At 38.2% G+C, this 27,538-nt stretch overlaps 1 protein-coding gene across 1 annotated transcript; it reads right to left on the minus strand.

The window, feature by feature from the left end:
• Positions 1–500: 500 nt before the first annotated feature.
• SP4 (Sp4 transcription factor) lies at positions 501–27,441 on the minus strand. The gene is made up of 6 exons (XM_050329349.1): positions 27,020–27,441; positions 26,246–26,346; positions 24,207–25,752; positions 5,653–5,881; positions 5,218–5,417; positions 501–4,131 (listed from the first exon to the last, which is right to left on the minus strand). The coding sequence occupies exons 1-6, from the start codon at positions 27,024–27,026 to the stop codon at positions 3,884–3,886; spliced, it is 2,331 nt and encodes a 776-aa protein (XP_050185306.1). The 5' UTR covers positions 27,027–27,441; the 3' UTR covers positions 501–3,883.
• Between the last annotated feature and the right edge of the window lie 97 nt (positions 27,442–27,538).

Below are 27,538 nucleotides of genomic sequence, written 5' to 3' on the forward strand. Positions count from 1 at the left end.
CAGAAGCCTGCTGACACTTCATTAAGAAAAGCTCAATATATTTTCTATGAGTTGAAGTCAGCACTTTCAGGTTTCCATATATTTGTTATATTCACTGTGTGCAATACAACGACTTCTCTCTCAAACTGAATTATCTTGTTTTTTAAATTTTTATCTTTCAACTGTGTGTGTGTGTATATTCCTTACCTCAGAAAATTTTTTCCTTTGGTTATTCCTTTGGTATGTTCAGGAATAACCGTAGCTTCCATTCGCAAGAGCTGAACAAACCCCATAGAATTCATGCTGAGCTAGAATCTGCTGGTTTAATTCCCTGCTGGGAGTCTGCCAGTTGGGAAATGCTGACCAGCAAGTACAGGTCTTAATTACACAAATCCAGAAGCTGCTGCCAACCTTTCCCCATTGAGAAGCATTTGTTTTCTAGTGTTCTTCTTGATGAACAGATTATCACACAAACATAATTTATTGCTGCTTTATATTGTAAGCAATTAAATGAAGAAACCTTTTAAACTCAAGGGAATTTTAATAGGTTACTTGCAAAACGTTATTGCAGGCAACAACTTGTACAACTTGATTTTAGTTCCAAACCCACCAAAAAATTATACAAATCAGCATTGTAAAAGTGTCAGATTAATGCCTTACAGGCTTTGCTGGCAGAATTAATTTCTAAATTCTAGATGTGGGGAAACATTACTCTCATTTTTTTCCTTTTCCATTTTTTTTAGAAAAATTTACAAGTGAAATATTACTACAAAACTTTTTTTTATAAGGAATTTTTGCAAAACATTTACATTTTTACCATCAACTATTTTTCTGTTTCAAAATCATTATGTAGATTTAATACCCTATGCTGCACATCAATTCTTGCGGGATGACAATTCAGTGACATGCATAAAAAAACACCACAAGGCATTAAAATGAAGACTTAAATACAAATATTGTTACAATAAAACAGTTATAAAATTGAAAAATAGGACCTAAACATCATGCTTACTTAACTTTGACAAATTAACTTTTTCTCCTAGATTACACACTTTTATTACTGCTCTCATGAAAGAAGGTGATAAATAATGACTTAACACCAATTGCTAATGTAATCGGCAACACATACACAAACCTAACCAAAGAAAGTATATTGTAAGAAAAAAACTATTCTAACACTGGAGTTCTACCATGGTAAATACACTTTGCACTGATAATTACAATAAAGCAAAATTTTTAATGGTGGCAAAGGGAATGAACAGTGAAATGCCATTAAACAAGATACTACTGCACATCTGTGCCCTATTACTTACAACAGCTATATCCCACTGAGTCAAATAAAGGACATTGAAATTTACGATCCTTTTAAGACAGAAAAGTGGATTCAGAATGGTATGCAGAACAGACTGTCAAAATGTTTCTAATTCCAGCGGTAAAATGTGCACCTGCTAACACAAGTTAATGTACTCGGGATGCTATGAAACCAACCAGATTTAGATTTGGATACATCTATAATAGGGATTCATTGCAGATTAAAAATTACTTCAGTTTCCTGTATGCATACATAAGTATGCATGGAAAAAATTACATATGAAATGGTTGTGCAGAATGCTTGTAACTTTAGTTTACAAAAACTGTTAACTTTTAGGAAACATGGTATTTATATTAGGAAAGTTCTTTGCATAAAGAAATGTAGAGCACTGATTGTGAAGTATAATGATAAAATATATATTTGATGTTTTATTTCCTATATAATAAAATTAACAGTTAATACTACCTAATGTTCATCTGTATTAAATGTAACACCTAATTGATTCTGATGTTTTAAATCCAGATACATCAGTTAAGAGTACTTTAAATAAAATATACAAAATAATGTACAAAACCCAACTAAAATTTAAAGACTCTGTTACAAGTCTAAAAAAGCTTTAAGAAACTTGAAATTTATAACCACAGTGTAAAATTGCTTTTCTTTTATCTCAAAGCTTTTTATGTAAACTGAAAGTATAAAATACCCTCAGCTTAGTATTTTGCTACAAAGGGCTGGCCTAAAGTGTACACAGTGTAAACAATGATTGGTTTTTCTTTTGCTTCAAAAATACAGAAAACACCACAAGACTGATAAAGTGTTCAGATGAGAAGTATACGTTTTTGAGGGAATGCACAGGGTATCTGTTATGTCTTGCAAACCAACAGCTACCACACACATTCTTCCTTCCATAATTTGCACGGGAAAAAACCCCCATCTTATCCCTCTTGCACTGTACTTCCTTTAGTTAAGTAAAAAATATTTTGGTATATAAATTTCTTTTAAAACTGGTTATGAGAATTTATTAACAAATGACTTTAGATGTAAAAGGTTACATTTATGCCATGGGAATTAATTAAAAATCTTGAGTATGAAATATTTGGCCATCTTTACTCTTTGCACGTACTGCAATTTTCACATAGAAAATGCAGGTTTTGTTGTAACTGGTTTTTTCCAATACCTCTGTATTCACTGTCACATTTGAAAATGCAACCAAGCCTTTGAAACCAAAATTCATGTTGCAAAATATTTCTCTTTTCCCAGTTTGTTTTGTAATTGGAGGCTCAATATAAGAGTTGATAGGTAACAGATATTTATTATCAGCCCACATATTATCCTTGAAAAGAAAATAGTAATATTTAGGGGAAAAGAGAGAACATGTTTACTTACTTTTTTGTTGTTGTTGTTGTTAAAATGTGACAATTTTTTTCTTTGGCTATTAAGTCAAAGCACAAAGAACTCAGCACATTAACCACAACATATTAAACTAGTATTTACAGAGATGAGTTGCTGGAGAATGAGCTATAACACTCAATTGTCTGATTAATTTCCATGAATTCTAACAAAATTAAAACATTTAAATAGCTAAAATTGTGTTTTAAGATTCAGGTTACCTACGAGTTAGAGATGGGCCACAGATGTTTTAAAATACAGAATCATAGAATTATAAAGTGATTTGGGTTGGAAGGGACTTTAAAGATCATCTAGTTCCAACCTCCTTGTCATGGGCAGGGACATACATAATGAAATGAATTACCAAAAACTGACACAATTTTTTTCATCCTACATAAAGTTAACATTACTTTTGTAAAATCTTATTTTAATATCTTTCTATGGTTTTATCTTTCCTACTGTATACACTAATTCTACATAACCTTAGCTCTCTACACAAAGAGAGTAATGAAAACACTGATTGTCATTTATGCACACTACTATAATGTAGTGGTTAAAATTAGTCTGAGGTCCACCTCAGAACCACTTCACAGCATGCATCGTCCAACTGCATCTAGAGTAGTTCCAAAACTTGAGAAAAGATGGCCAAAATTAACTGATGTGTTGTATGGACTGAGCAAAAGCCTAACAAAATCCTAAAATACATCCACTATTGTTCATCCTATACTCAGTTTTGCTGTGCCTTAAGGGAAAAGGATGCTGTCATGAAAATATTACAAATTTATGTTAAAAATAAAGTACCTTCATCAAATGGTATTAATCCTAGTCAAGGTCCACCCTGTTTTACATTGATACTATCTGATTTTATAAACATATTAACATACAATGCTAAAATAGGGGGGTAAAGTTCACTTAAAATTGTTACAGAATATACAGACATATAACTAAAAAAGTACAGTATGGAAATATTATTCCTCGATCTGGTTATCCAGTCATCAATTTGCGGTGTTTGTATCTTTGAAATTTTTGTCTTGTTGCACCGGTGTACACTTCCCATGCTGACCCTTCAACCTGGAACACTTACAGAAGTCATGACTGAAAAAATGATTTCCTGCTCTGTAATCCACTTTACCAGCCCACTTCCATATCCTGAAAGGTATGTAAACTTAAGTGCAGCACTAGGTGTCCATATAAATGATCCTTTCAGAATTCTTCCATGTTTGTTGAAACATTAGGGGTTGCTGGGTTTGAATCTTGAGAAATGGCAGCAACAGTGACAATTCTTGGAGATCCAAGAACCTCAGTAACTGAAGAGTCCAGTTCTCCTGAGGTAACAATAGCAAGGGCTGTTCCACCACCCTTCTTGTTCTGATGAGTTTTGACATGTTTCGAGAGATGGTCACTTCGCATAAACCTTTTAGAACATTCCGGACACTCAAATCTCTTTTCACCTTTTTAAAAGAAGAACAAAACCAAAATGTTACTGAATGAGAGCACTGAACGCTGCTTGATCATTTGAATCTGACCCTATCCTATACAACATTTGAAGTGTCTTTAAAAGGATACAACATTTTCTTTTCTACCTGACTCATTTCCAGGTGTGTTCTGTTTAGTCACAGGCTTCTGGCAATCTACTCTTCACTACTAAAATGTTCTCAACAATTATATGCTATGCTGTGATTATTTGGTGAGGAGTTTGAATCTCAGGTCACCAGAGAATTTTCATAAACTTCCATAAACCTAACAGAGTGAGGCAGGTAAAAGCCCTTTAAAGAATGACTTAGTAACACTTTTTAAGAATACTTCTGTTACTTAAATTACAGGGATGGAAAGGGAATTTGGAAACATGAATCCCAATGCTCCATGAGGATGTATGAAATACAGCAAGAGAGACAAATTCAACATACCCGAAGGTCCTATCAGTGCTTAGATGAAATTAGCGCTTAGACTTTGGTGCTGTAAGCTGGTGAAGGAGAGACACAGAGGGGGTGCCCTCCTGGAGCTAGAAATATTAAAGCTGACAAAATTCTCAGCTTCTAAAAGGTCCACTTTTCCAATCTGAACTGTTAAGAGAACTTGCTTTATCAGCTCCCACTTGAAACTTCAAGAAACTTCCCAAGAAGACCAAATCTAATGTATGCACTAGGTTAACAAATTTCTTAAAGACTGAGCTAGCCCAAGTGAGGAAATAATGACCCTAGTCCATAGCCCGTCCTACATGCCCAACCTAAATTTGTTAAATTTAGATCAGGCACTAGTTAATGTATGTCAGCTATCTGTGATGAAGTGGTCATCTTTCTCTAGCCCAAATACAGAAGAACAGTTGAAACAGATCCCATTTAATTTGTATGATTTCATAGTCAGCTTGAATTGATGAAAACTGAAATCTACCACTTCCTCATTTTAAAGTTACTTTACTTACATTTAAGAGTAGTTTTCAGATAACCTAACAAGCGAGAACTTTGATACCACTGTTTAACCATGGCCACTGTGATTCAGACTTGCTGTACTATGCGTCCAAGAAAGGGTTGACCAACCTGTGTGGGTTCTTCTATGTCTTTGTAACTCATCACTCCTTGTAAATCGCTTGCCACAAAAAATCCAGTTGCATATAAATGGTCTTTCACCGGTATGCCAGCGCAGATGTGCTCGAAGATGAGATGTCTTGCCATAAACTTTTCCACATCCTTCAATATGGCAGATATGTTGTTTCTTTTTTCCTGGTTCATTGCTGCCTCTAAAAGATCATATTTAAACAGGTAAGTAGTTATACTCTAGAATATTATGAGCTATTGCGAAAAACATTTCATGCTAATAGAGACAATTATAATCCCCTGTCTAAAAAAGCTCCCCACAAATGTACTTTCTAATAGAAAGCATTAAAAATCTAGGTGATACAAGACAATCTCATGCCCAAATGAGGCAAGCTGTGATAAGATGCTAAAATACATACTGATAAAATTTACATTTACCTTCCTTCTCCCTCTCTGCAATTAGGACATGAACAGGCAACTCTTCTCAGTCTCTTGCCAGGCTGCACTTCCTGGTCAGAAGCTTGCTGAGCTTGTTGCAGCTGCACTTGTGTTATCTGATCAGGACTAACAGCACCAATTGCTGCATTAGCAATGCCACCTACTGCTACGGTAACAGGAGCTATTGTGGCTTGCTGTACTTTCACTCCATCCTGTCCTTGCTGTTGACCTGTAAAATAAAGTGTTTGCACCTTTTGTAAGTCATTTTGATAAATAAAATGCACCAATGAACATCATGCATTTTGTAGAACAAAAATCCACCTAATGTTAAAGGAAGCCATAAACCAAGTATTAAATCCAGCCATTTTCCTGAAGCACTACCAGAGTACCTATCTGCTAGCTTGGATAACCCTCTTTAATGTAATTTGTTATTAGAACAGCACAACACTGTAAATTACTGACTGAGAAATGTTAACTAGTTTAACAAGAGTTCTTTTTCTCAAAAGCTGAAATAAACTAAACAAAATCTTATGAAGAAATATTGTTCCATCAGTTGCCAATTCATGTCTCTCTAATAACCTTTGAAAACATATCTGCACTCAGAAAACTACAATTAGCTAATTTTAAGAGTTGCTTTATGGTAATGGCAGAATTGTCACTTCTCTTACAATCTGTCCTGAATAAACATTGAGCCATAAAGGAACTTTCCCAAAGAAAAAGAAACGTTGTAGGACTAGACCTGAACAAGCTAACACACACCAGAGCTTTCTTGGGATTGCTGTTTTGCAGGATTCTCCACCTGGGAGGGTAATTCTGGTTATGTGTACAAATGGGGGGACAAGAAGCTGGAGAGCAGCCCCACAGAAAGAGATCTGGTGTTTGGGTTGATGGCAAGCTGTATATGAGCCAGCAGTGTGCCCCGGCAGGCAAAATGGCCAGCTGTATCCAGGAGTGCATCCAGCACAGCGTAGCGAGCTGACACGAGGGAAGTGACTGTCCGCTCTGCACTGCACTGATGTGGCCCCACCTTGAGCACTTTGTGCTGTTTTGGGTGCCTTAACATAAGAAGAACATCAAACTATTCGAGTGTGTCCAGAGGAGGGTGACCAGGATGGTGAAAGGCCTCGAGGGTGACTTACAAGGAGCGCCTGAAGTCTCTTGGTTTGTTCAGCTTGAAGAAGTGAAGGCTGAGGGGTGACATCCACACAGTCTGCACCTTCCTCAAGGGGGGCAGTGGAGGGGCAGGTGCTGATCTCCTCTCTCTGGTGACCAGCGATAGGACACGAGGGAATGGCTTGAAGCTGCACCAGGGGAAGTTCAGTTTGGACATTAAGAAAAGGTTCTTCACTGAGAGGGTGGATGGTCACTGGAACAGGCTTCCCAGGGAAGTGATCAAATGGAATTCTAAGATTAACTTGATGAATGAAGAATTCAGCTTCATTGCTTAAGTCCATTTATCTCATTGGCTTTCTTGATCAAAGGAAATCAAGATTACTGTCTTGATATTAAACCAAAATAGAGTATTCCAATACAGGTAAGAAATGTAGTTTCTTGAGCAGCAGAATAATATTATGTTTGCTTTAAAAATTACTATACAGCTTTAAAAAGTACTATACAGTCTAAGAAAATAACAGGATAAAATAAATCTGACACAGAGATATGACTTCCAGCTGCAATATGACAACAGAGTGCCAGTCCTGCCAGTAACAGGAATGGGACAAAATATAATTAGATGCTGCCATTTTTAAAAATTCAGTGCCTTCATTCAAATGGCAAATTAAAGGAAATAATACCTTCTTACTGAGAGAGTGTAACGGGCAACCAGAATTCCTTAGGACAGACTACAATATTTTAAGTCTTGGAAGTCCTCAGTATTGAAGCATTCATTTAAAACTCAGAAATCCCTTGGAGGGAACGTGATTCAGAGAGATTGTAATGGTTACTCTGACTTACTTCTCAAGCATCCATAATAGACACCATCACTGGGGACTGGGAAGAACAATCTCTCTGAAGTCTAAACTACCCAGATACTGAGTGAGTTCAGATACAACCCAGGACAGGACAATGACTACTTCGTTCACATGATTGCTCAGGAGCAATAGATGGCTGGACAGGCTATCTTGTGTAACATGGTGCTAACAGCCATAGACGAAAGGCAACACAACCACCTACCACCACCACTCACATGCAGGTGGTTTAGGACTGAAGAACACGATATACGGAGAACCTCCCAAAGTGACCTGACTTGTCCTCTAACAGGCCACTGTTGGCTACAAGAAATAGAATAAATCTATCTTTTGCCTGACTATTTTCACCAGAAATACTGACCAAATTTTCCCAGTTATCTCCCTTGGTTTATACCTGGAAGTTGCATTTGATATACCTAGATATGAATACACATGAACCCCTTGTTCCCTTAAGCAGGCTGCAAATACTGACAGATGGTGAGTGTTTTGAGTTCTCTGAAAGGAACAAGGACAAACCTACAAAAGATAATGTTTGAATCCCACTATCTGTAGGACAGATAGGTAGTAAAACAAAAAATAGTTCTAAAAAAAGTCTGGTATTCACAGCAGAGGAAAAATAATTACAGGTCTAATCTTGAGTTCAGAGTCCCCATATGTCTACAGCAGAACAAACTCTTTTCAGAATAGCAGTGTACTGGAAATAAGTTTATTTTCCAACTCTAATGGGAAAGAAAAGCACTCTTGAGAATCCTTCAGGGAGCATATGATAGGGTAAGGAGAACCTCATAATATAAATGCAAATAGTAATATCTAGCACTTTAGTCTAACACTGGTAGAAAAGGACACAAGAGCTTCCAAAGAAAGTGTGAGGTTTAGGGGCAACTCCCTGTCAGGCTGTTAAGCTGTTGAAATGCTGACCATGTGTTATAAATAACCAGAGTAATAAAAAGGCCATTAATTTATTTTTCTTATATCTAATGCTTATCTTATATGATAATCTGATTGCTTGTGTTGAAAAATAGTTGCACTTTTCGGTGAGCCAAAGGTAACTGAATAGGAAGAACTTGCTCGGCTTGTAATCTTTCCCAGAATACAATCTGCTTGCCGCTAAACATACCCAAGATGCAAATTCACACAGGACCACTATAAATGATGAGTCTGTGAATGGTCATGACAAAAGTTAAAGATATAACAGATATTATGGCCATACCTACTGCAGCCTTTTATTCTGTTTTCACTATCAGTCACATTTTCAAGTACATTATTAAGAACTATCTTTTATTGTTACAGTCTGTTAGAGCGATGACTTCATCTACATCACAAAGTCCTCTTTGAGCAAAAAAGTCCTGTAACCTAACTAGTCTGTGGTCAGAACTCAGTTGAAAAGGATAATTGTTTCTTCATTTTCTCTTTCTCTTTGATTTTCTTGAATTGATATTAAAGTTTCAATGCAACTTTTCCCTGGGCTACCAGATCAAGGCTTTTGAAGTAAGGTGTGAATCGAGGCACTCGAACCCTAAGAAGGATGACTCCTTTTCTCACCCTATGACTAGTGATGAATGTCCATAACACTTGCTGGATCTGAATAATCCACATTTATAGGGAAGCCTTTTCAGCATTTCTAAAAAACCCAACATACTGTGCTGACAGATACAAGCCAACTTCCACTCTCTAAGTCATGAAATGACCAACCACAGAAGGGTCTTCTGATACTTCTTCAGAATACCAAGTACCACTGCTGTCACATACTTTATCAGTTCTGAACTTTCCTTCCCCCATGCAGGACCAGGTGTATCTTGGAGTACAGGATACACACTACTGAGCTACAACCTTAATCTATTTATTAAGCATAATATAGTGATACATCTGAGTAGAAATTCTTCACAGTAACTGTAAAGATGGCAATAAAAATATGAAAGAGAAGATGCCAAATAAGGTTGCTCAGGCAGAAAATTATATTATCCATATGTTTTCAGTTAAACAGTAATTAATTGACTGTTCTTTAGATGGGATTACCTAGCTACAGCATTTTTTAATGCAAATGTTGATTTTTCTTCTTTAAATTATTCTCACAGAGCTGCTATTTTAAAATCCCTTCCCTTGGATTCCACTTACTAAATTCAGAACAGAACATTCTGAAACTCTGAAAATATCCTACAAATTGCCTTATTTAAAGAACTACACCACAATATTCAATAAGCAAACCTATTTTTGAGGTAAAAGAGTAACTGAAGGCAGCACACATATATGACAATTATTTTTTGTCAGAGATTTACAGAGTTACCAGAAAACACTGGGAAGCTCAATAATGTAATTCCTGGACCTAATTTTTGTTTTGAACTTCTGAGGGAGCATTTTAACAAGCTAGCACACTAGTGATCTACAGGATAGAAATTTATCTATTCTCATTTTAAAGCTGTTAAACACAAAAAACTAAAAAACAAGCACAAAGAATCTTGAAAATAAAACCAATGTATTTTAGACCACTTGAAAACACCTTTTTTTCTAAAGAAAAATCAGAAAAATTTCACAAAACAACTGACAGAACATGCCCTAAATCTCAAAGTAAACCTGCGTAGTCTTGAGTTGTATGGAATTTTGATTTTTTTAAAAACATGTACTATCCACTATGGATCTCTAAGGCCTTTAACTTTTACATAATTTGTACTTATTAGAGGAAGATGAAAGCATTTCATTATTTCTTGAATCAAGCCTACCAGAGGAAGATATTGAGAAAACTTAACTGCTGATATGAGTTTGTCAGCAGCCTACTAAATTAAATCTGGACAACTTCTAAATGTTTATAAAAATGAGGATTTCTCAGTTGAGAGGATCTAGATATAAATTAGCTTTTTATTTGGAAAAAAATCCCCAATAAACAAGCCTGCTGATTCTAAAAAAAGGTGGTTGAGATAATGTTATCCACATAGGAAGAGAACGATCTCCTGACACTTTCTAAATAGAGAAAAAAGACCTATCAAAAATATTCCATTTAACTTCTTACTAGTGGCATTAAAATACCATTTAAAGCCTTCCAGAAATTCTACCACAATCATGAGATTACTTGACATTGCTTCTTCCTGATATACTCCATACCACAAGACCTGATATGACTACACTTCACCATTTATAATCAAACCTTTCAGTAACAAGAGCTCTCAAGTTTCAGCACAGGTTTCAGAAGGAGGTCTAAACAACTCACTGTATGAAGGAACCAAGTCACACTTCAGTTCATCTCTGTTATTCTATGTGAGTTGTCAAAGCAGTCACCGTACATTTACACCTGCTTTTGGAAGGTAAAAGATTTTCTGAAACTGTGCAATATTTTTGATTAACAAAATCATCACTGAACTTGTGTATGACTGACATTCTGTAGGGATATAAAGTTACAACATTGTACTTATGTACTTACTGTATATTCTGTAGGGATATAAAGTTACAACAAAATGTTATAAAATAACATTGATACAAAATAGCACAGACACCAACTACTCCACTGCATTTCATTTTCTCTCAGGTCTAAGTTCTCGCTTTCTTTTGGATAGTAACCATTTATTTGACCACAGGACAAAATGCAAACAGCAAGGAAACCTGATATGGTATTTACTTTGCAAATCCAGTGCAATAAGACTCTCACTTTTTGCAGTATTACATATATGATTATGATTGAATGTAATTAATGTTCTAGAAATTTTTAAGCTTCTCAAACAGAAGAACCTGCATAACTTCAGTCACCAGCCTTTCCCATTTAAGCCATTAAGTAAATGCATTACTTATTAATGCAAGATACAGGATTATCAAGATAAAGGATTACACATCCTTAATTTTCAGCATCACCTACTCAGCTTTCCAATTTTGCAGTAAAACTGCATCTTAGCAGCTACAGCTCAAATGTACTTTCCCATAGACGACTTTGTAACACATTCATACAAGAAAATAGAACAACTTTAAGTAACTGCTATGAAATCAAACAATACACACACACACACACACATATATCTCAATCACATTTTGAGTTAAAAACTGATTTTCAAAATAGTAACTCCCATAACAGCACCTGGATGATGAAAGAAAGCTAATGCATGGTACCTAAGAAGTACTTTCCCACAGAGTGATTGATGGATGATGACCATGGTAATTAGGCTCAGCCATCCATCCTAAGTCAAGTTTCCCATTACTACACACTGCATCTGCACCCCTATTCTTGCTCACCTGAAGTAGCAAACATGAAAAACTACTCTCTGAGGCAAACAGGGCAGAATGGGAAGAAAAGGACTTAACTTTAATGATCTACAGAAATCATGCAAGTCAAGCATTAGAAAAATGGATCTTGGAAATAAGTGAAACTCAAGACTAAGAAAAGGACACTTCGAGGTTCTGCTACATAGTTCCTCAGAACAATTTGATAGATTTCCTGGTTTTGTTGTGCAACCAACATTCAGCAGTCCAAAAGAGGACAGCATTAATGACAGGCTTATCTAAGTAGAGTGCACCTTACTGCAAAATCTGAGAAACACTTTGCAAAGTGTACCTAGAGCCACAGTGGTAAATGTTGCAAAAAAGAAAATTTGTTCAACTGCATATTCTAAAAAGCAAAGAGAAGGTTGCAGGCAATGTTCATAATTCAATGCCTATTACTGCAGGACAGCTAACTAAAGTTAATGATGGTCTGCAGAGTTCCAAATCTCTACCAGCATCAGAGCTGATGTGGCAACTCACCCATTAACAACTTACTGATGCAAAGCAATGGGGAAAAAGACGTTTCTTATCTCCCCTTGCCCTGCATACACCAGATACAGTCAGCTTTTATTCTAATATTCTTTTTACACAAAGACATACAGATAATAAATATATATTTTATATATTTATTTGTAGTAAAATATATTTATATTTTATATAAATAATTTATAAATAAATAGTTTATAATTACACTTTTATTAAGATATAACCAAGATTCTAACATTTTTTAAAAGTCTGTGGCCATAGTTTATAGTTAGAGATCAATTTTTAGAAAAAACCCGCAACTACTAGGAAGGCGGTTTCATGCTGAAAAAAGAAGTGCAATTCATATTTTAAAATTAAATATATGTGAAGACAACAGTGAGTTTCAGTATTTACACAGAAGATGATGCAGTATGCAACAATTTTTCTCTCTCTTCTAGATCAGTGGTTTCTAATGATTTATGAAGAAACAATACGTGATAAAAGAAGAATTTCCCAAAACAGAAACTGTGCAAGCATTGATGCAAGGGACCCATACGTTCTGTAGAGAAGATCAGTTTGTAGCAGTGACAGGAATTGGATTCACCCAACTACTACAAGAAATTAAGGTCATTGCAAATCACAGCATTGTGCCTAGATGCTACTACAAGCAGGAAGTTTCCAGTGCAGTGTCAACTCTACATCTGTCTTTTCTACTCCTACGGGGCACTGCAGAAGTTTCTATCTTTTCCTGTGGCCAACTTGGACAAGACTTTTAAGAACTTGTTATCTCCTTCTTCAAAAAAATGTGTTAAAAAATTACTGAACAGTATCATAATTGAGCTTAACTTCTGTTAAAAATACCACTTAAAAGCATGAAATTTAAGGCAATAAAAACTTTGAGGGGTTTAAGCATCTTAAAAAAAAATAAAGTCTGTTTCCTTTAGTGTGATAATCTTTTGTGTTACCAATAATCAAACCAATGCCCCAAAAATTTCACAAAGTTACTTTAAAGACTTTTCAAAAATGTAAGGCTTTACCAAAGTGCTGTAGGACAACCTGAGGTGACTTCAGTACTTTGAGACAGAAAAGAAGTTTTCAGGTAGTATCTTCCATTAAACTAATAGAAAGTTTCCTTTTTATTACTTTATTAAACACAGGAAAGAGCTACCACAAACACAACACAGAAAGACCTATACAAAACCAACATAAAAATCAACCACAGAGCTACAGTTTCGCAAAATTTAGTCTTGAATAACCTAGTGGTGGTTTCAGTTAAAGAAGGCAATATCTCTGGTTGTTCTGGATACTGTGACTTCAAATGTAAAGAAAATATGGTCAATTTATTAGGTATTCTAAAGAAGGAGGTGGAATTAGAAGAATAACTTGTTATACTAAAGGCAAGAGACTCTTCCAAAAAACCCCATGATTTTTATCATCGAGTAAATAGTCAAAAAGAACCATATTTAGGATAAATATTCAAGAACACTTCTCTGCAGATGACCACACGTAGTTCCTTTTGTACTGAATCTTACAACAACAGATAACTGAAAATCCAAGCATCAACTGAGCTGCAAAGTGTTGGAGACGTTGCATGGAAACTAATGGCAGATTTAAGAAATTGAGGTTTTTAGGTTTACTTTTATGGAACATCTCCCTCTACCCCATCACCTTGCCCCAGCTCTCAGATTATTCTACGGCTTATAGCCACAACAGAACGCAGCCCGCTTCTTTCCTTCAACTCTTCCCCCTAACTCTTAAACTGGGCTAGGACTAGAAAGAAACTTGCTGACTGTCAGTCTCCACAGTCTGACTAGAGGAGCTCAAAACCTGAAAAACTGAAACAGAACAACATTCCCCCCCAAAAAAGCCTATCTTACACACTTCTGCCATATGGAAAAATACATACTGGTCTCAGAAAGTGTGGTTTTTTGCATCTCCATTCAATTTCTGAGTATTACGATGAAACAGTAATAGCCAAATCATGAAACAAAAGAAGTAGATTGACATTAAAAAAAAAAAAAAAAAAAAAAGCGCCAAGTTGCCAGTACTCTCTTTGATTTTTGGGAGGTTGTGATGAGGATTTTTTGGTTAGGTTTTATAGGATTTTTGACTTGGTGTAGCTAGCTTACATATTTTACACTTGGCTAGAAGGTTCATGAATGTCCTTGAAATAAACATTTTGGCTATATGAAATGTTATGTTGATCAAGATTAGAGTAAATCTGTCTCTGTGTACAGGAGGGATTAGTTAACAGGTACATCCATACATGGAAAACAGAAAATCCTTTCAAGAGAAAGGAAGATTGATGACTTCGAAATTAGTTTAAATTGTACAGTAGTTGATAATTTATTCAGAACAAAAATAATGGCAAAATTATTAGAAATTATTATCAGGAATAAAACAAGATTCATAAAACGTTTTCAAAGACCTTATACAGGAAGACTAAATACAAGACACAAACCTTGGTTTTATTAACAGCCTATGGGTAGATAGGTTAACCATTACTGAGATGTAAAAACTGACACTTTGTTACAGCCTTCATCAGGCAAGGACCAACAAAACCATATATTATAGAATCACAAAAGAAGGGTCATGTAAATCTCTAAGATTCAAACCCTTAGAAGTTCTGACATCTTCTGTAATGCTGTTAACCCTATAAAACTGTATACCTAGTCATCTTTTCTGGTTCAGAAGAAACTTAAAAGCTTCATGTTTTTGTCAATTACTTTCCGATGAACAAAGAAATAAGACAATAAAGGCCCATATTTCTTAAACGTCAATATTTTTCTCAAGGGAAAAGTGGTCACATCATCACTTCAAACTATAATTAAGGAAAGTCAGACTTGGACCTAACATGTATCCCAAGTTTTTTTTGGCAGGAGGATATTAATTGATAATTTTCTCTTTACAACTACTTCATACTAGACTGCCGATCTACGAAGACTAAACATGCATGTTGGAGTAAAATGTTTTTCCGATGACCAGCTGATCAAGGTATATGACTGTTATCGACTCTCAGTAGTATTAAACATCAGTGGAAACTCCATTCTTAAGAACTGATACATACAGAAGTCAATATAGCCATATAACCATACTCCAAACTAAACTAAGCATGTGCTCAGAAGCTACATTTCTCAAGAGACTGCAGATGTCCAGAACTACTGTTTTGGTGAAAGTGTCATGATGAGAGCAAAACATTCATTATAAAAATTACATTTTGTTATGCAGTCTCGACTACTTCCAAAGGTTCTATGCTATAGCATATAATTCAAGAAACATTTATTAACTAAATTATTCATTAAAAATCATTGACCATTGAAAAACATAGTTGTTCTTCAATCATCATAGAATATCCTGAGTTGGAAAGGACCCACAAGCATCACTGAGCCCATTTCCTGGCTCTGCACAGGGTAACTCCCAATAACAACACTATTTATACTTGAAATTAATATTCTCCTTAGAACAAAATATGCCATTCCATATATAGTTAGATTGTTTCAATTTAATCATTTTTTTCCAATTTAATCACCATTGCCATTAAAGGGTTATTAATTTATTAATCCAGTAAGAAGTTATTTTTTTCATCTACTAGCACCAAAATCATATAAAGCTTAGTACTCCATAATTTAAGTTACAGTGAGGAAGCTATTGAAATCAGATTTGGAACATGCTTCTTGTCTTTTCCTCATGCCAGGTGGTAATGGAAGCACAAGAAGGTTGGCTTAGAGCAGATCTAAGCACAGTTTAATAAAGGAAAAAAGTACTAACAGGCTGATGAAGATGTGCCATATCACCCGGTTTACTTGTTCGAAATTTTATGAACAAAGAAGCTCAGCCAATTAATTTCCTGCTCTATATGCTCAGATTTCTGACAATAGGGAGTGAGAGTGGGAATGCTAAAACCCAGTGTTCTCAGACAGCGTGTCTGTATTGAGGAAATATTCTTATAAGACCACATAATCTAACGTGGAAATACAACTTTAGTAACAATCTTCTCTGAAGAATTTAAAACTTACATTTTATGCTTGAAGTTTATAGCATAGAAATAGCTCATTATGAACCTATTTTACCTGGCAATTATGAGCAAACTTCATACTTGAAATGCTTCCTCTTCCCACTTTATTTTAGAAATAATGGTGAAGTTATGCCTTGCTACTCACTGGTCAGGCAGAAGAGACTTGTTTTACCATGGTGTTTTTACCAGTTTATTCTTGTTGTCAATTTAGCTGAACAGCGTTCTTTAGGCATCAAGTTCAGGACCTGTATACTGACACTTCCTTTTGTGCTACCATCACCAAACGAAATGTTTGTTTTCACCAGCATAGTTTGTTGTTAAACTATTTCTGCCACTATTTTTAATTCCAGTTTAAGAAAATCTCCTAACCAAGGCAATTTTATCATTAGAAGACTAAACGCTTCTCCTGTAATTACTCTCAAGCATTTGAAAAGGATGCCAGTACTATAATATTTAGAACACTGTGGTTCTGCAACAATTCTCAGCTCAAGGCGGCTTGAGAACAGTTGTGAGCTTTCACGACTTTGGAAAAAGTATGATACATTTCTATACTCCTCCCAACCCCTATCCTTAAGCACTTTTGACTTCCATGTTTGTTGTTCATATTTGCCAGTTTACTTGCATATCACGTGACTATTTTAAACCCTTTTCACCTTCTTACCACCTACAGACATCCCTCCTTGCTTAGCTACACCACTCACTAACTTTGTTTCCATACATATTCACTATAACATTAACATGAGCAAGGAGACCCACAGGATACATCTCACAAAAATGCATTTTCTTTCATTCAACAACGTAAGTGTAATATTCTAACTTCAGACTAAACACCTTCCCCTCCCTCAAAATCTAGCATATGTGATAGAGAATAATAGACTGTGATGGTAGGAAGGTGGATAAGATATTTTAAGTTTTCATAATACAGGAGTTTAAGAACATTAAATAGAAATGTGTCTTATGCAACAACTAAAACAGAATATATTGCAGACAAGTACTGAGTGCTTAAAAATATTAGGCAGACTCAAAAAAGACCAATTCAGAGAAAATAAATCCATCAAGGACTATTAAATATATTTAAAAGAAAATATCCCACTTCTGGCTCAGGAAGGCTTGAGCTGCAGATCACTGAATGGTGGGAAGGTATCTGAGCACTGTTCTTGTATGCATTACCTGCAGTCAGCATCAGGCAGGGTCAGAAACACCTTTGATTCTTACATTCATAGAATCATAGAACGGTTTGAGTCACAAGGGCCCTTTAAAGATCACTCAGTTCCAATCTCCTATGCCATAGGCAAGGACATCTCAACTAGATCAGGTTGCTCAAAGATGGAGCTAACCTCACCTTGAACACTTCTAGGGATGGGGAATCCACAACCTCTCTAGGAAATCTGCTCCAGTGTCTCACCATCCTCATGGAAAAAAATTTCTTCTCCTTACATTCAATCTAAACGTACCCTTCTTCAGTTTAAAACAGCTGCCCCTTGTGCTGTGACTACAGGCAGGCCTTGGTAAAAAGTCTGTCTTCCTTACAAGCTCCCTTTTTATATTGAAGGGCTGCAATAAGGTCTCCCCAGAGTCTTCTCTTCACCAGTTTGAACAACCCCAACTCTCTCAGTCTGTCTTTGTGCAAGATATGTACCAGATCTCTTCATTTTCATGGCTCCCCCTGGACCTCCTCTAACAGATCCATGTCTGTCTTCTTCTGGGGATCCCATTCCCAGACACAGTATTACAGATAGGTTCTCAAAAGACTGGCAAAGAGTGGGAGAATCACATTCCTTGAACTGCTGATCTTATTTCTTTTTATGCAGCCCAGGATACAATTAGCTTTCTGGGCTGCAAATGTACATTGCCAACACACATACAAATTTTCATCTGCCAATATGCCCAAGTCTTTCTCCTCAGAGGTGCTCTCAATCCATTAGTCCATCACCCAAACTACACTGATATTGGGGATTGCCCCATCCCAGGTGCAGAACCTTTCATTCAGCCTTGCTGAAGTACATGAGGTTCACGTTGACCCACTTCTCAACCCTATCAAGGTCCCTCTGTATGGTATCCCTTCCCTCAAGGGCATCAACTGCACCACTCATTTTGGTGTGATCTGCCAACTTGCTGAGGGTGCACTTGACTTTGTTATTAACAGAGCTATTGACCAGTATTGGTCCCCTGAGGGACATCACTGACTACCGATCTCCATTTGGAGATGGAACCATTGATGGCAATTCTTGAATGTGGCCATCCAGCCATTTCCTTATCCATTAAATAGTTCATCCATAAAACCCATATCTATCAAGGCTGCTGTGAGGGACTATGTCAAAGTCCCTACATAAGTCATCATAGATGAAGTAGGTGATAATCAGCTGCTTTTCCTTTACTACCAATGCAGTCACTCTGTCACAGAAGGCCACCAGATTAGTCAGGTGTGATTTACCCTTTGCAAAGACATGTCTGATGAAGATTTGGGACAACATATTGGTTGTGTCTAATTCTCCTCTGTTATGCCTTGACATACTTTGCAGGTGTGTTCCATGACCTTACCAGACACATATGAGGCTTACTGGTTAGTAGTTTTCAGGGGTCTCCTTTTTACCTTTTTAAAAATAAGCGCGATGTTTCCCTTTTCCCAATCACTATTCTTGAGTGACGTACATTTCATCTTATGCATTTTATTCCTATTTAAAGAATTTCCTCTGCAAACTTTGACCCAGAATGATAGTAATATTTAAACAGTGTCTTCAGTCTTTGAACAGCAAGTCCTAAAACTAGTGATTGTCACACAAGAAGAGTGAATAAAGACAGAAAGGGAAGAGAAAGCCTTGAAGACAGGCTGAAGCTGGATGCAGACAAGTGGGAAAAGGTACAAGAAATCAGGAGACCTCAAGGTACTGACAAATTGCATAACTACTAAATGCAGTGAAGTGAAAGTAAATGGTCAAAGAGAGAAATGCCTTAGTAACTCACACTACTATAGAGTATGAAACAGAAGGGCAAGCCTCATTACATTTTTAAAGCACTCCAGTAAGAACACTTGGCCTTGGATTTCATTGTCATTAATAACTGTTTCGGAGTTCACAGCACATCCTTGCAAAAGACTTAAAACTAGCCAGTTGTAGTAGTGCCAGGCAACAGACTGTTCCACTGAACAGAACTCATTTGCTTCAGGTTATTTTGGCCAACAAACTCCAAACTCCCCATAACTCAGGCCATGTCACCATTCATCTTAAAGAAAATATCTTGAACTTGTGTTGCAAGATGATGGAATCTGGTGACTGTTGCCTAAAGCAAGTAAAAAAGTTTGGAGCGAATATACATAAAATACAAATATTCTTCACTATTTTAAAACAAAAGCATCTCATTCACTTTTGTATGGCACAAGTACCTCCATTACCATGTAACAAAATTACTTTAAGATGTATAATTAAGGTATGTATATAGGAGTTTGACCTATTACTTTTTCCCTCATAAGAAACAGGGAATTATTCTGAGGGACAAAAACCCTCAAAACCAACAAATCAACCAAAATAATTTAGCCCACCAAAAGGAAACAACGTTAGGAACTGTATATTTTTCTTAGAATCATCTAATACTAAAATAAGTTCTTTTTACACAGTCACTTATACTGTTAATTTACACATCTGGGCAATTGGAAGGTCCTGAAAATAAACTTTAAAAAGGCAAAAGATACCTTATATTAAGAGGGGGCTGGGGATAGGAATCCTTTGCACTTGCATCTGCAATTCTCACAGCAGGAGCTTTCAAAAAGGGCAAAGATACTGTGCAGTACTTGCTTGTCTCCAGGCTCATAGAGGCTAAATTCAGAAGGCCACCACCTATACCATTCCTACCTTCCACAGGGAACCAAGTATAAAACATCAACAATTCACACAATACAGAAGAAATGAAGCTTACTTTGTACAGAACTAGCTTACTAAAAGGCCATGACAGGTACTGATCTCACAGCAAGGCAGGTATTTGTAGATCCCTGCAGGTTCAAGTAAACACAGTTGCTTTTATGTAGTCTTTTGTTTGATTAGCTCTTAATTAAATAATGTTTTAAATATCTGGTTTTAAGACTCATAAACTTAGTTTTTGTCTTCTTGTCCAGATTTCTTCTGTACGTTTAATTACTCATTTGACTGACACTTTGTACATCTTAAAAAAAAATTCAAAGAATCACAGAATGCTGTAGACTGTGAGGGACCTCTGGAAGGCATCTGGTCACACCACCCTGCTCAACCAGGGCCACCTACAGAAAGTTGTCCAGGACCATGTCCAGACTGCTTCTGAGTATCTCCAAAGATGAAGAGTCCACAACTTCTCTGGGTAACCCATGTCAGTGTTCAGTCATTCTCACAGCAAAAAAGCCACTTTCCTCTGCAACACTGATATTGAAGGAGTTCTCCCTTAGGTCAGAAAATGAAAGGATGCCAGAACTTCTCTGCTTTGCCCTGCTTTTTGATCACGTGGAACATATAACCCAAAATATGATACTTACCAAGATCAGTGTTTGAACTTTTACCTGCAAAACACAAACTGCCCCCCCCAACACACAGATATCTTGCTTGGCTTACAGTAGACTTTGAGTAACAAAGATTATAAAAGCAGACCAAAACATAATATTTACTAGAAGATTTTAATATTTTTCTTACCAATGTGAAATTTGTCTGGTTTTGAATTTAGAAACCATTTGACAAAATGAAAAACCAAACAGACAAAACAAAAACCACAACAACTCCCTCATCCTTTTTCAAAATTGTTCTATAGTTTAACATTTTCTATTATAATTTCAAATTAAGAATTTTTTTGCTTTACTATTTAATTTACTACTGAAAAACTACATATATAAAAAAGGTACCTAAATTACATCAGTGTGGAAATAACTAGGAAAACCACTATTATGGAATAGAAATATGACAAAAATACAAGAAAAAATTTTTAGTTTTTTTCCTAGAAACTCAACTGGCTTGATCAAAGGGGTTTCACTGAAGGACAAAGTAACTTTTTTCCTTCACTCAGTCTTCTTCCTAACATTTGCTGGACATCCTCCATATGGCCCATTTCTAAAACCTACTGCTCATTTGTAGTGAATGATCTACTTCTGGAGACTTCAACTTATTTTCAAAACACTTCATACTGGCAAGCTCAGGTACTGTAGAAAAGAATGGAAATACCAGTCTGCAGATACTGAGGTAACTGAGCTGTTTATTTTTTCAAAAGGTTTCCTGTAACAATAATAACAAAAAGCATTTCAAATAAAACCCAGCAAATCTGAGGAAGTTAATAGCACTGACCAAGTCAGCTTACTCTTTTTAAGTGATAAGCAAAGTTTATATCTTAGCATATTTGTAATTTTCTATTTCATAGCCATTGTTTCATTGAAATCTTAATATAGCATTAAGAGCAAATCATGCGCTTCACTTTCCTTTCCATGATACTATGTTTCTCATTCCCAGAGTGTAGCATCTAGGAAGTTACACAAGACGGAAGCAGAGGCAAATAAGAGAAGGCAATTATAACTAATCTCTTGCATTTGTTCTTTCTCCAAAACCTCACGTCTTGGGGGGAGAAATGATACCTTATTGACTAGATAAAGGAGAAAAGGTTAGAAGATGATTGTAAGGGCGAAGCACCTCTCCTATGAAAAAAGGCTGACAGAAATGGACTTGTTCAGTCTAGAGAAAAGAAGGCTTCAGGGAGGCCTTAGAGCACCTTCTAGCACCTAAAGAGGCTACAAGAGAGTTGGAGAGGAACTTTTTACATGGGCATGTAGGGTTTTCTACAGTGAGGGTAGCAAAATACTAGAACAGGTTGCCCGGAGAGGTGGTGGATGCCCCAGTCCTGGAAAACATTCAAGGTCAGGTTGGATGGGGCTCTGAGCAACCTGATCTAGTTGAAAATGTCTGCGATCACTGCAGAGGGGTTGAACTACATGACCTTTAAAGGTCCATTTCAATCCAAACCATTTTATGATTCACTACTGCCAGCATAAAATTAGAAGTTCTACAGAAACAGCCATAAGCCCTACCTGGAGCAAGGGGGCAGAGGGTGGAGAGGAATTTGATGGTCACAAAGCTTAAGTCTAGTTAACATATATGACTAAGGCTTGGCTTGTCCAGGACCATATTCGTGACTCACTCCCCCTCTTTCATCCTCAATCCCTTTATTTTCCAAAAGACATCATACGTTAGCAGAGGTGAGGTCCATATAACCAAGAGGGATGAGAATCAGAATATCTTGCACTAATACCTGCTAGTGTGTACTAAACAGTTGTACACAATTAGAAAGCAGGGAAATAACCTGCATGTGGAAAGGTTCTTTCTGCACCCCCAAATCCAGGTTGTTCCCAAAGCAGGCTTCCTATGAAGATTCCCCAACCAAACTAGAGCCTATTGGCTAATAACAGTGGTCAACCAGCACCTTCTCATCAAGGAAAAAAAATGTTCCAACGCACATAAGACTGCAAGATATAGCAGCTGGTAACCAGAACTTCTCTTTGAACCACTACTAAACACAAGGTCAAGATTTTAATTCTGGTTACCCAGATTAACATTTCTGTGACACTCCTTAAATAAGCCAGGTTTAGTGCATCCAACTCAGCTTTTAGTATTTCAACATGCCATCGAGTGCCAAAAATACTATAGCAGATGAAATTCTCCCAGTGGTAAATTTCTTATTATCAAACAATGTACAGTCTCCTCAAAAATATTTCAATTAAAGAACACCATCCTTTGCCCAGTTAAACATTTCTCACCTTAACATATGGTTATAAAAAACCAAACAGTTTAAGAGTCAATATGATACTAACGTTTGCTTATGCAGACTGGACAATAGTTAAACATGAGTTTTTTTCTTACAGTTTTATACTAAAAAGCTGTGACTGTAGTCAGGCTGTTGGTAAGACAACAGTTTACTGTAACTACTACAATAGAAGACTTTTACTTGTATGACAAATCCAAGCTTATGCAAGCACTTATCAAGCTGGCAAAGAGAACCTCTACCTAAATCAAGTTTTATCTGAAACATTCAAAGTTGGCAAATTTTACACAGAGTTGCCCTTGTGGGACACTGAAGAGACCTTGCACAGAACTTACCATAGAACTAAGCTCGGTTATCCATCCTAGGGCCTTTTAAGAGCTCCTTCCCCAGCTATTAGACCAGCATAACCAAACAGGCATCTCATAATACTTATCAAAAGTTCATCAGCAAGTAACGAGGTACAGTTATCAGCTGTTTTTATTTTTATTTAAAGACAAGTCACACAAACTATGCTGTGCATGAGCACACTTATTCCACTCAATCTCTTTGCAGAATTCAAACTTTTAAAGGAACAACTTTATGAGCTAGTGCAGAATGCAATGAGTAGTTCCATACAAATGCATGCCAGGACACAAGGTATCCCAGTTTGCATATTGTCGTTTTTCTCATTCTAAATCTCTCATACAGAGATTAGGAATACTGCCTGGTTAAAAAAAGCTTTTTCTTATTGTTTTTCAAACATATCAAAGCTCTAACAGTAAAGCCTCATGTTTACCTTTGGAGTCTACATGTCTTTAGTAAGATGGAGGATAGAATCATTTAAGCATAGTTTATTAAATGCAAACAGTTCCATTTCAATTCACACAACTGGTAATAATAGCTCAATGTTTAGCAAAAATGTCAGCTATTTCAAAATTTGAATTTTAGCGGTAAGTACAAGGTATTTCTTCACAGTTAAGGGTTTAATGTTTATTACAAAAAATTCTGGAAAAAAGCGTTAATTTAAAACCATTCTTGCAATAGTAAAAATACCCCACAAAAACACAACCACCCATCACAAACAAAACAAAACACCCAAAACAAACCCAAAACTTTGTCAGACCACTCACCCGCAACACTGGTAATGGTAACAGGAACTCCTTGAACTTGAACACCTGCAGCACTCAGGTTGGCAACACTTACTGTTTGAAGATTAGGTACTGAAGCAAGCTGTGCAGCGTTCAGAGTGATGGGGGTACCAGCAACAGCCACCGGAGCAATCTGGGCAATGGTTGTGCCACCGCTTGAAGACACAGGGGTAATGGTTAGTTGTTGGGGTAACCCAGCATTTTGAACTTGAAGATTTGAAAGGCTTTGCAGATTCTGAACCTGCACAGTTTGCCAGCTGATCTGTCCTGATGGCGTTAAAGTTGGAGCCCTGATGAGCACCTGAGTTGGGCTCACTGCCTGCAACTGAACATTCTGCAACGGCTGCTGCTGGATGGTCTGTATAGTCTGCCCTGACTGGAGCTGAAATGACTGTGGAGGAATGGCCTGAATAATCTGCTGTTGAGGCTGCTGGATCTGTATCTGCTGCAGAATAGGCTGACCGACAATTTGGACCTGCTGAAGAGAACCTGACTGATCCTGCACGCTCTGCAGTCCATTGGACTGAAGCTGACTGGAGCTCTGGGCTTCGGAGTCTGTAGCAGTGGTTTGAGGTTCTTCAGTCGCCTGCTCTGAGCTGCTGCCTGCTGTGCTTGTGTATTGACCTGTTTCTGCAGAGCTTACCAGCGTGTCACTGCTAGTCAGAGATGTTGAGGCAGTGGTCGTAGCAGTGGAAGATGAGGAAGGAGACTCTGGCATGGTAGTACCAGAGGCAGAAGTGACAGGTGTAGATGCTAGCTGATTTCCATTGGAAACTCCGCCCTCAGTAGACTGGCCAACTTGCCCTGAACTTCCTCCAGTGGCAATATTGTTAATCACAGGCAACGCCAGGGTTACTCCACCAATGTTTATAGGTAAGGTTGTTACAACTTGCGCCTGAGTACCAGGAATAGTTTGCAGTTGCAGTGGTATGGAAACACCAGGCCTAATTTGGACTGGAACTGTCTGATTTGCTAGGTTTTGAGCAATAACATTCCCCGAAGCTGTCCTGTTTGCAGTTGTGAGGATAGCTTGATTATTCCCTGCAGGAATAAGCTGAATTTGACCCTGTATGTCTTGTAGACTAGTAGCATTAGATGGATTGATTTGACCTTCTGTTGCCTGAATCTGTGGGATCACTTGGTATTGGACACTACCGCTTGGATTTTGTACTTGAATGACTTGGAATTGTCCAGGGGTTGTTGAAGAAGAATTGCCTGATTTAGTTTTTGAAGGAGATGCACTTCCATTGTTACTGCTGGAGGGACTTGCTGCACTTGAGGCAACAGAAGATCCTTGTTGAGTATTATTTTCTTTTGAAGCAGAAGGTGCAGCAGCAACAAGCTGCCAAGCGTTTCCAGCAAGCTGAGTTGTTACCAATTCCAACTGCTGTGGCTGATTCTGAAGCTGCACCAAACCTTGATTTGGGTCTATAATAATCTGCTGCTGTCCAGTTCCTTGATTCTCACCAGGAGTTCCTATTTTGCTGCAAGTGGCTGCTAGCAAAGCGAGAGGTGAAGGCTGAGAATCCTGTCCATAAAGAGAGAAAACAGAATAGATTCAGAAGAGCTTGAGTATGAACCATCAGAAGAAGTGAGCACTAAGGTTTGCACAGGAAGCAAAAAAAAAAAAAAAAAAAGTGCTTCTGCATGGAGACCAACAACACAGCTCTGAACAAGGAAGTATGAACTGCTGTAAGTAATATTTAAACATAGTCCTTAAAAGTCCTTAATTATCAATGAATATGTGACAGCCAGGACATCAACTGCATCCTCAATTCAGTCTTTTTTCCCCTCTAAAATAGCCCAAAAATTAAAAAATGTTCCTATTACATGTAAAGCAGCTGATCGCGGCAAAATGCAATCAAATAAACATGTCCAGGCAGTAAAAACATTGCACCCAACCAACTGTGTTTCATCCAAACCAGAGAAAGATGCCCTGAGCAGGAAATGCTTTTAGCTGAATATTTCATTTTAAATGCTAATAGTTTGGGCACTTCCCTCTTCGGGTGTGTGTTCTTTACCTGTGAGCCTCCAGTTTTCCCTTTTTTATTATTATTGTTGTTATTCTCTGCCTCGGGAGATTTCTCTCCCTCTGTGGGCATAGTTTCCTCCTTCTTTTGATCTGCAAAAATATCAAGTGTAACAGGTTAATTATTCACCTTCATTTATACAATAACAAAAGCTACGAGCACATCCTTTTTAGTTCCCAACTCGTCGCCTTTGCTTCTTCATAAAAACAACAGTACAAATCATTATTACAAAAGAACGAGTCCTAAGAAACGTGGTTTGAAACCCAACCCATGGGGGCTGGAGAGTTAACACCCAAAAAGGGGAGGTTTGGTTTCCTCTCCCAGAGACAGCAGGAAAAAACCACCCACAACCCTCCTCCTCCTCCTGCCCCCTAAAGCATCGACGGCCACTGAGTGGCCGCCGATGCTTTAGGGGGCAGGAGGAGGGTTGTGCATGGGAGGGAAAGAGGGAGGAAAAGAGGAATGAAGGAGGGAGGGATGTGCACAGGAGGGAGGGTTCGCGAAGAAAGGGGGAATGGAGGAGGGAGGTACGGAGGAGGCAAGCCGGAGGGGTAGGCAGGAGAGGAAGAGAAGAAAGGGGGCATAAGGGGAAGCAGCACGGATGGGTGGAGGGGCAGTGAGAGAAGAGCGGGGTAAGAAGGGGGAGAAGCAGGGAAAAAAAGGGGGAACCCGGGAGGGCGGGATAGAGGGGCGATGAAGGGTGGAGGGAGGAGCGGAGGGAGGGAGGGGTGTGCACAGGAGGGAGAGAGGGAGGGGGTTACATACCGCTCATCCCGCATTAATGCCCCGCTGAGGCGCCGCTCTAGGGGGGAGGAGAAGGAGGAGGAGGAGGCGGAGGGTGGGGTGGGGGTAGCGGGGAGAAGGCCGGTCGCAGCCGGGAGCTGGGAGGAGCGGGACGGCCTATTTTTCCACGAATGGCCGCCGCTGGGCTGTGGCGTAGCTGCCTTTCTCTCCGCCCGCCGCCGCCGCCGGCCTCAGCCCGCCGCCTTGAGTGACAGTCGCGGGCCGTGGGGGGCGGGCGGGGGCGGGGCCCGCCGGGGCCCCAACGACGCCCACTGAGCAGAAAACCGAGCCCAGCCGCCGGCCCCTCGGCCACCCCGCTCCTCCTCAGCCCGGCTCCCCACGCCGCAGGCACGAGGGGCGGGGCGGGGGCGGAACGCGGCCCAGAGCCCTCGGCGGCCGCCTCCTCCTCCTTCTCCTCCTCCTCCTTCTCCTCCTCCTCCCGGTGCTGTGCCGTCCGCGCCGCGCGGGAGGGGCGTGGCCGCCGGGGCGCGCGCGTTCCGC

Source organism: Myiozetetes cayanensis, unplaced genomic scaffold (assembly GCF_022539395.1).
Source record: "Myiozetetes cayanensis isolate MyiCay16 unplaced genomic scaffold, myiCay2020 scf1, whole genome shotgun sequence".
Lineage (NCBI taxonomy): Eukaryota > Metazoa > Chordata > Aves > Passeriformes > Tyrannidae > Myiozetetes > Myiozetetes cayanensis.

Coding starts and splice junctions, on each gene's coding strand:
- SP4 (XM_050329349.1), bottom strand. Junction 5,882..24,206: donor TACCATTACCAGTGTTGCGG/GTGAGTGGTCTG, acceptor TTTATTTTACAG/GTCAACAGCAAGGACAGGAT. Junction 4,132..5,217: donor ACATAGAAGAACCCACACAG/GTTGGTCAACCC, acceptor TCTTTTAAAAAG/GTGAAAAGAGATTTGAGTGT.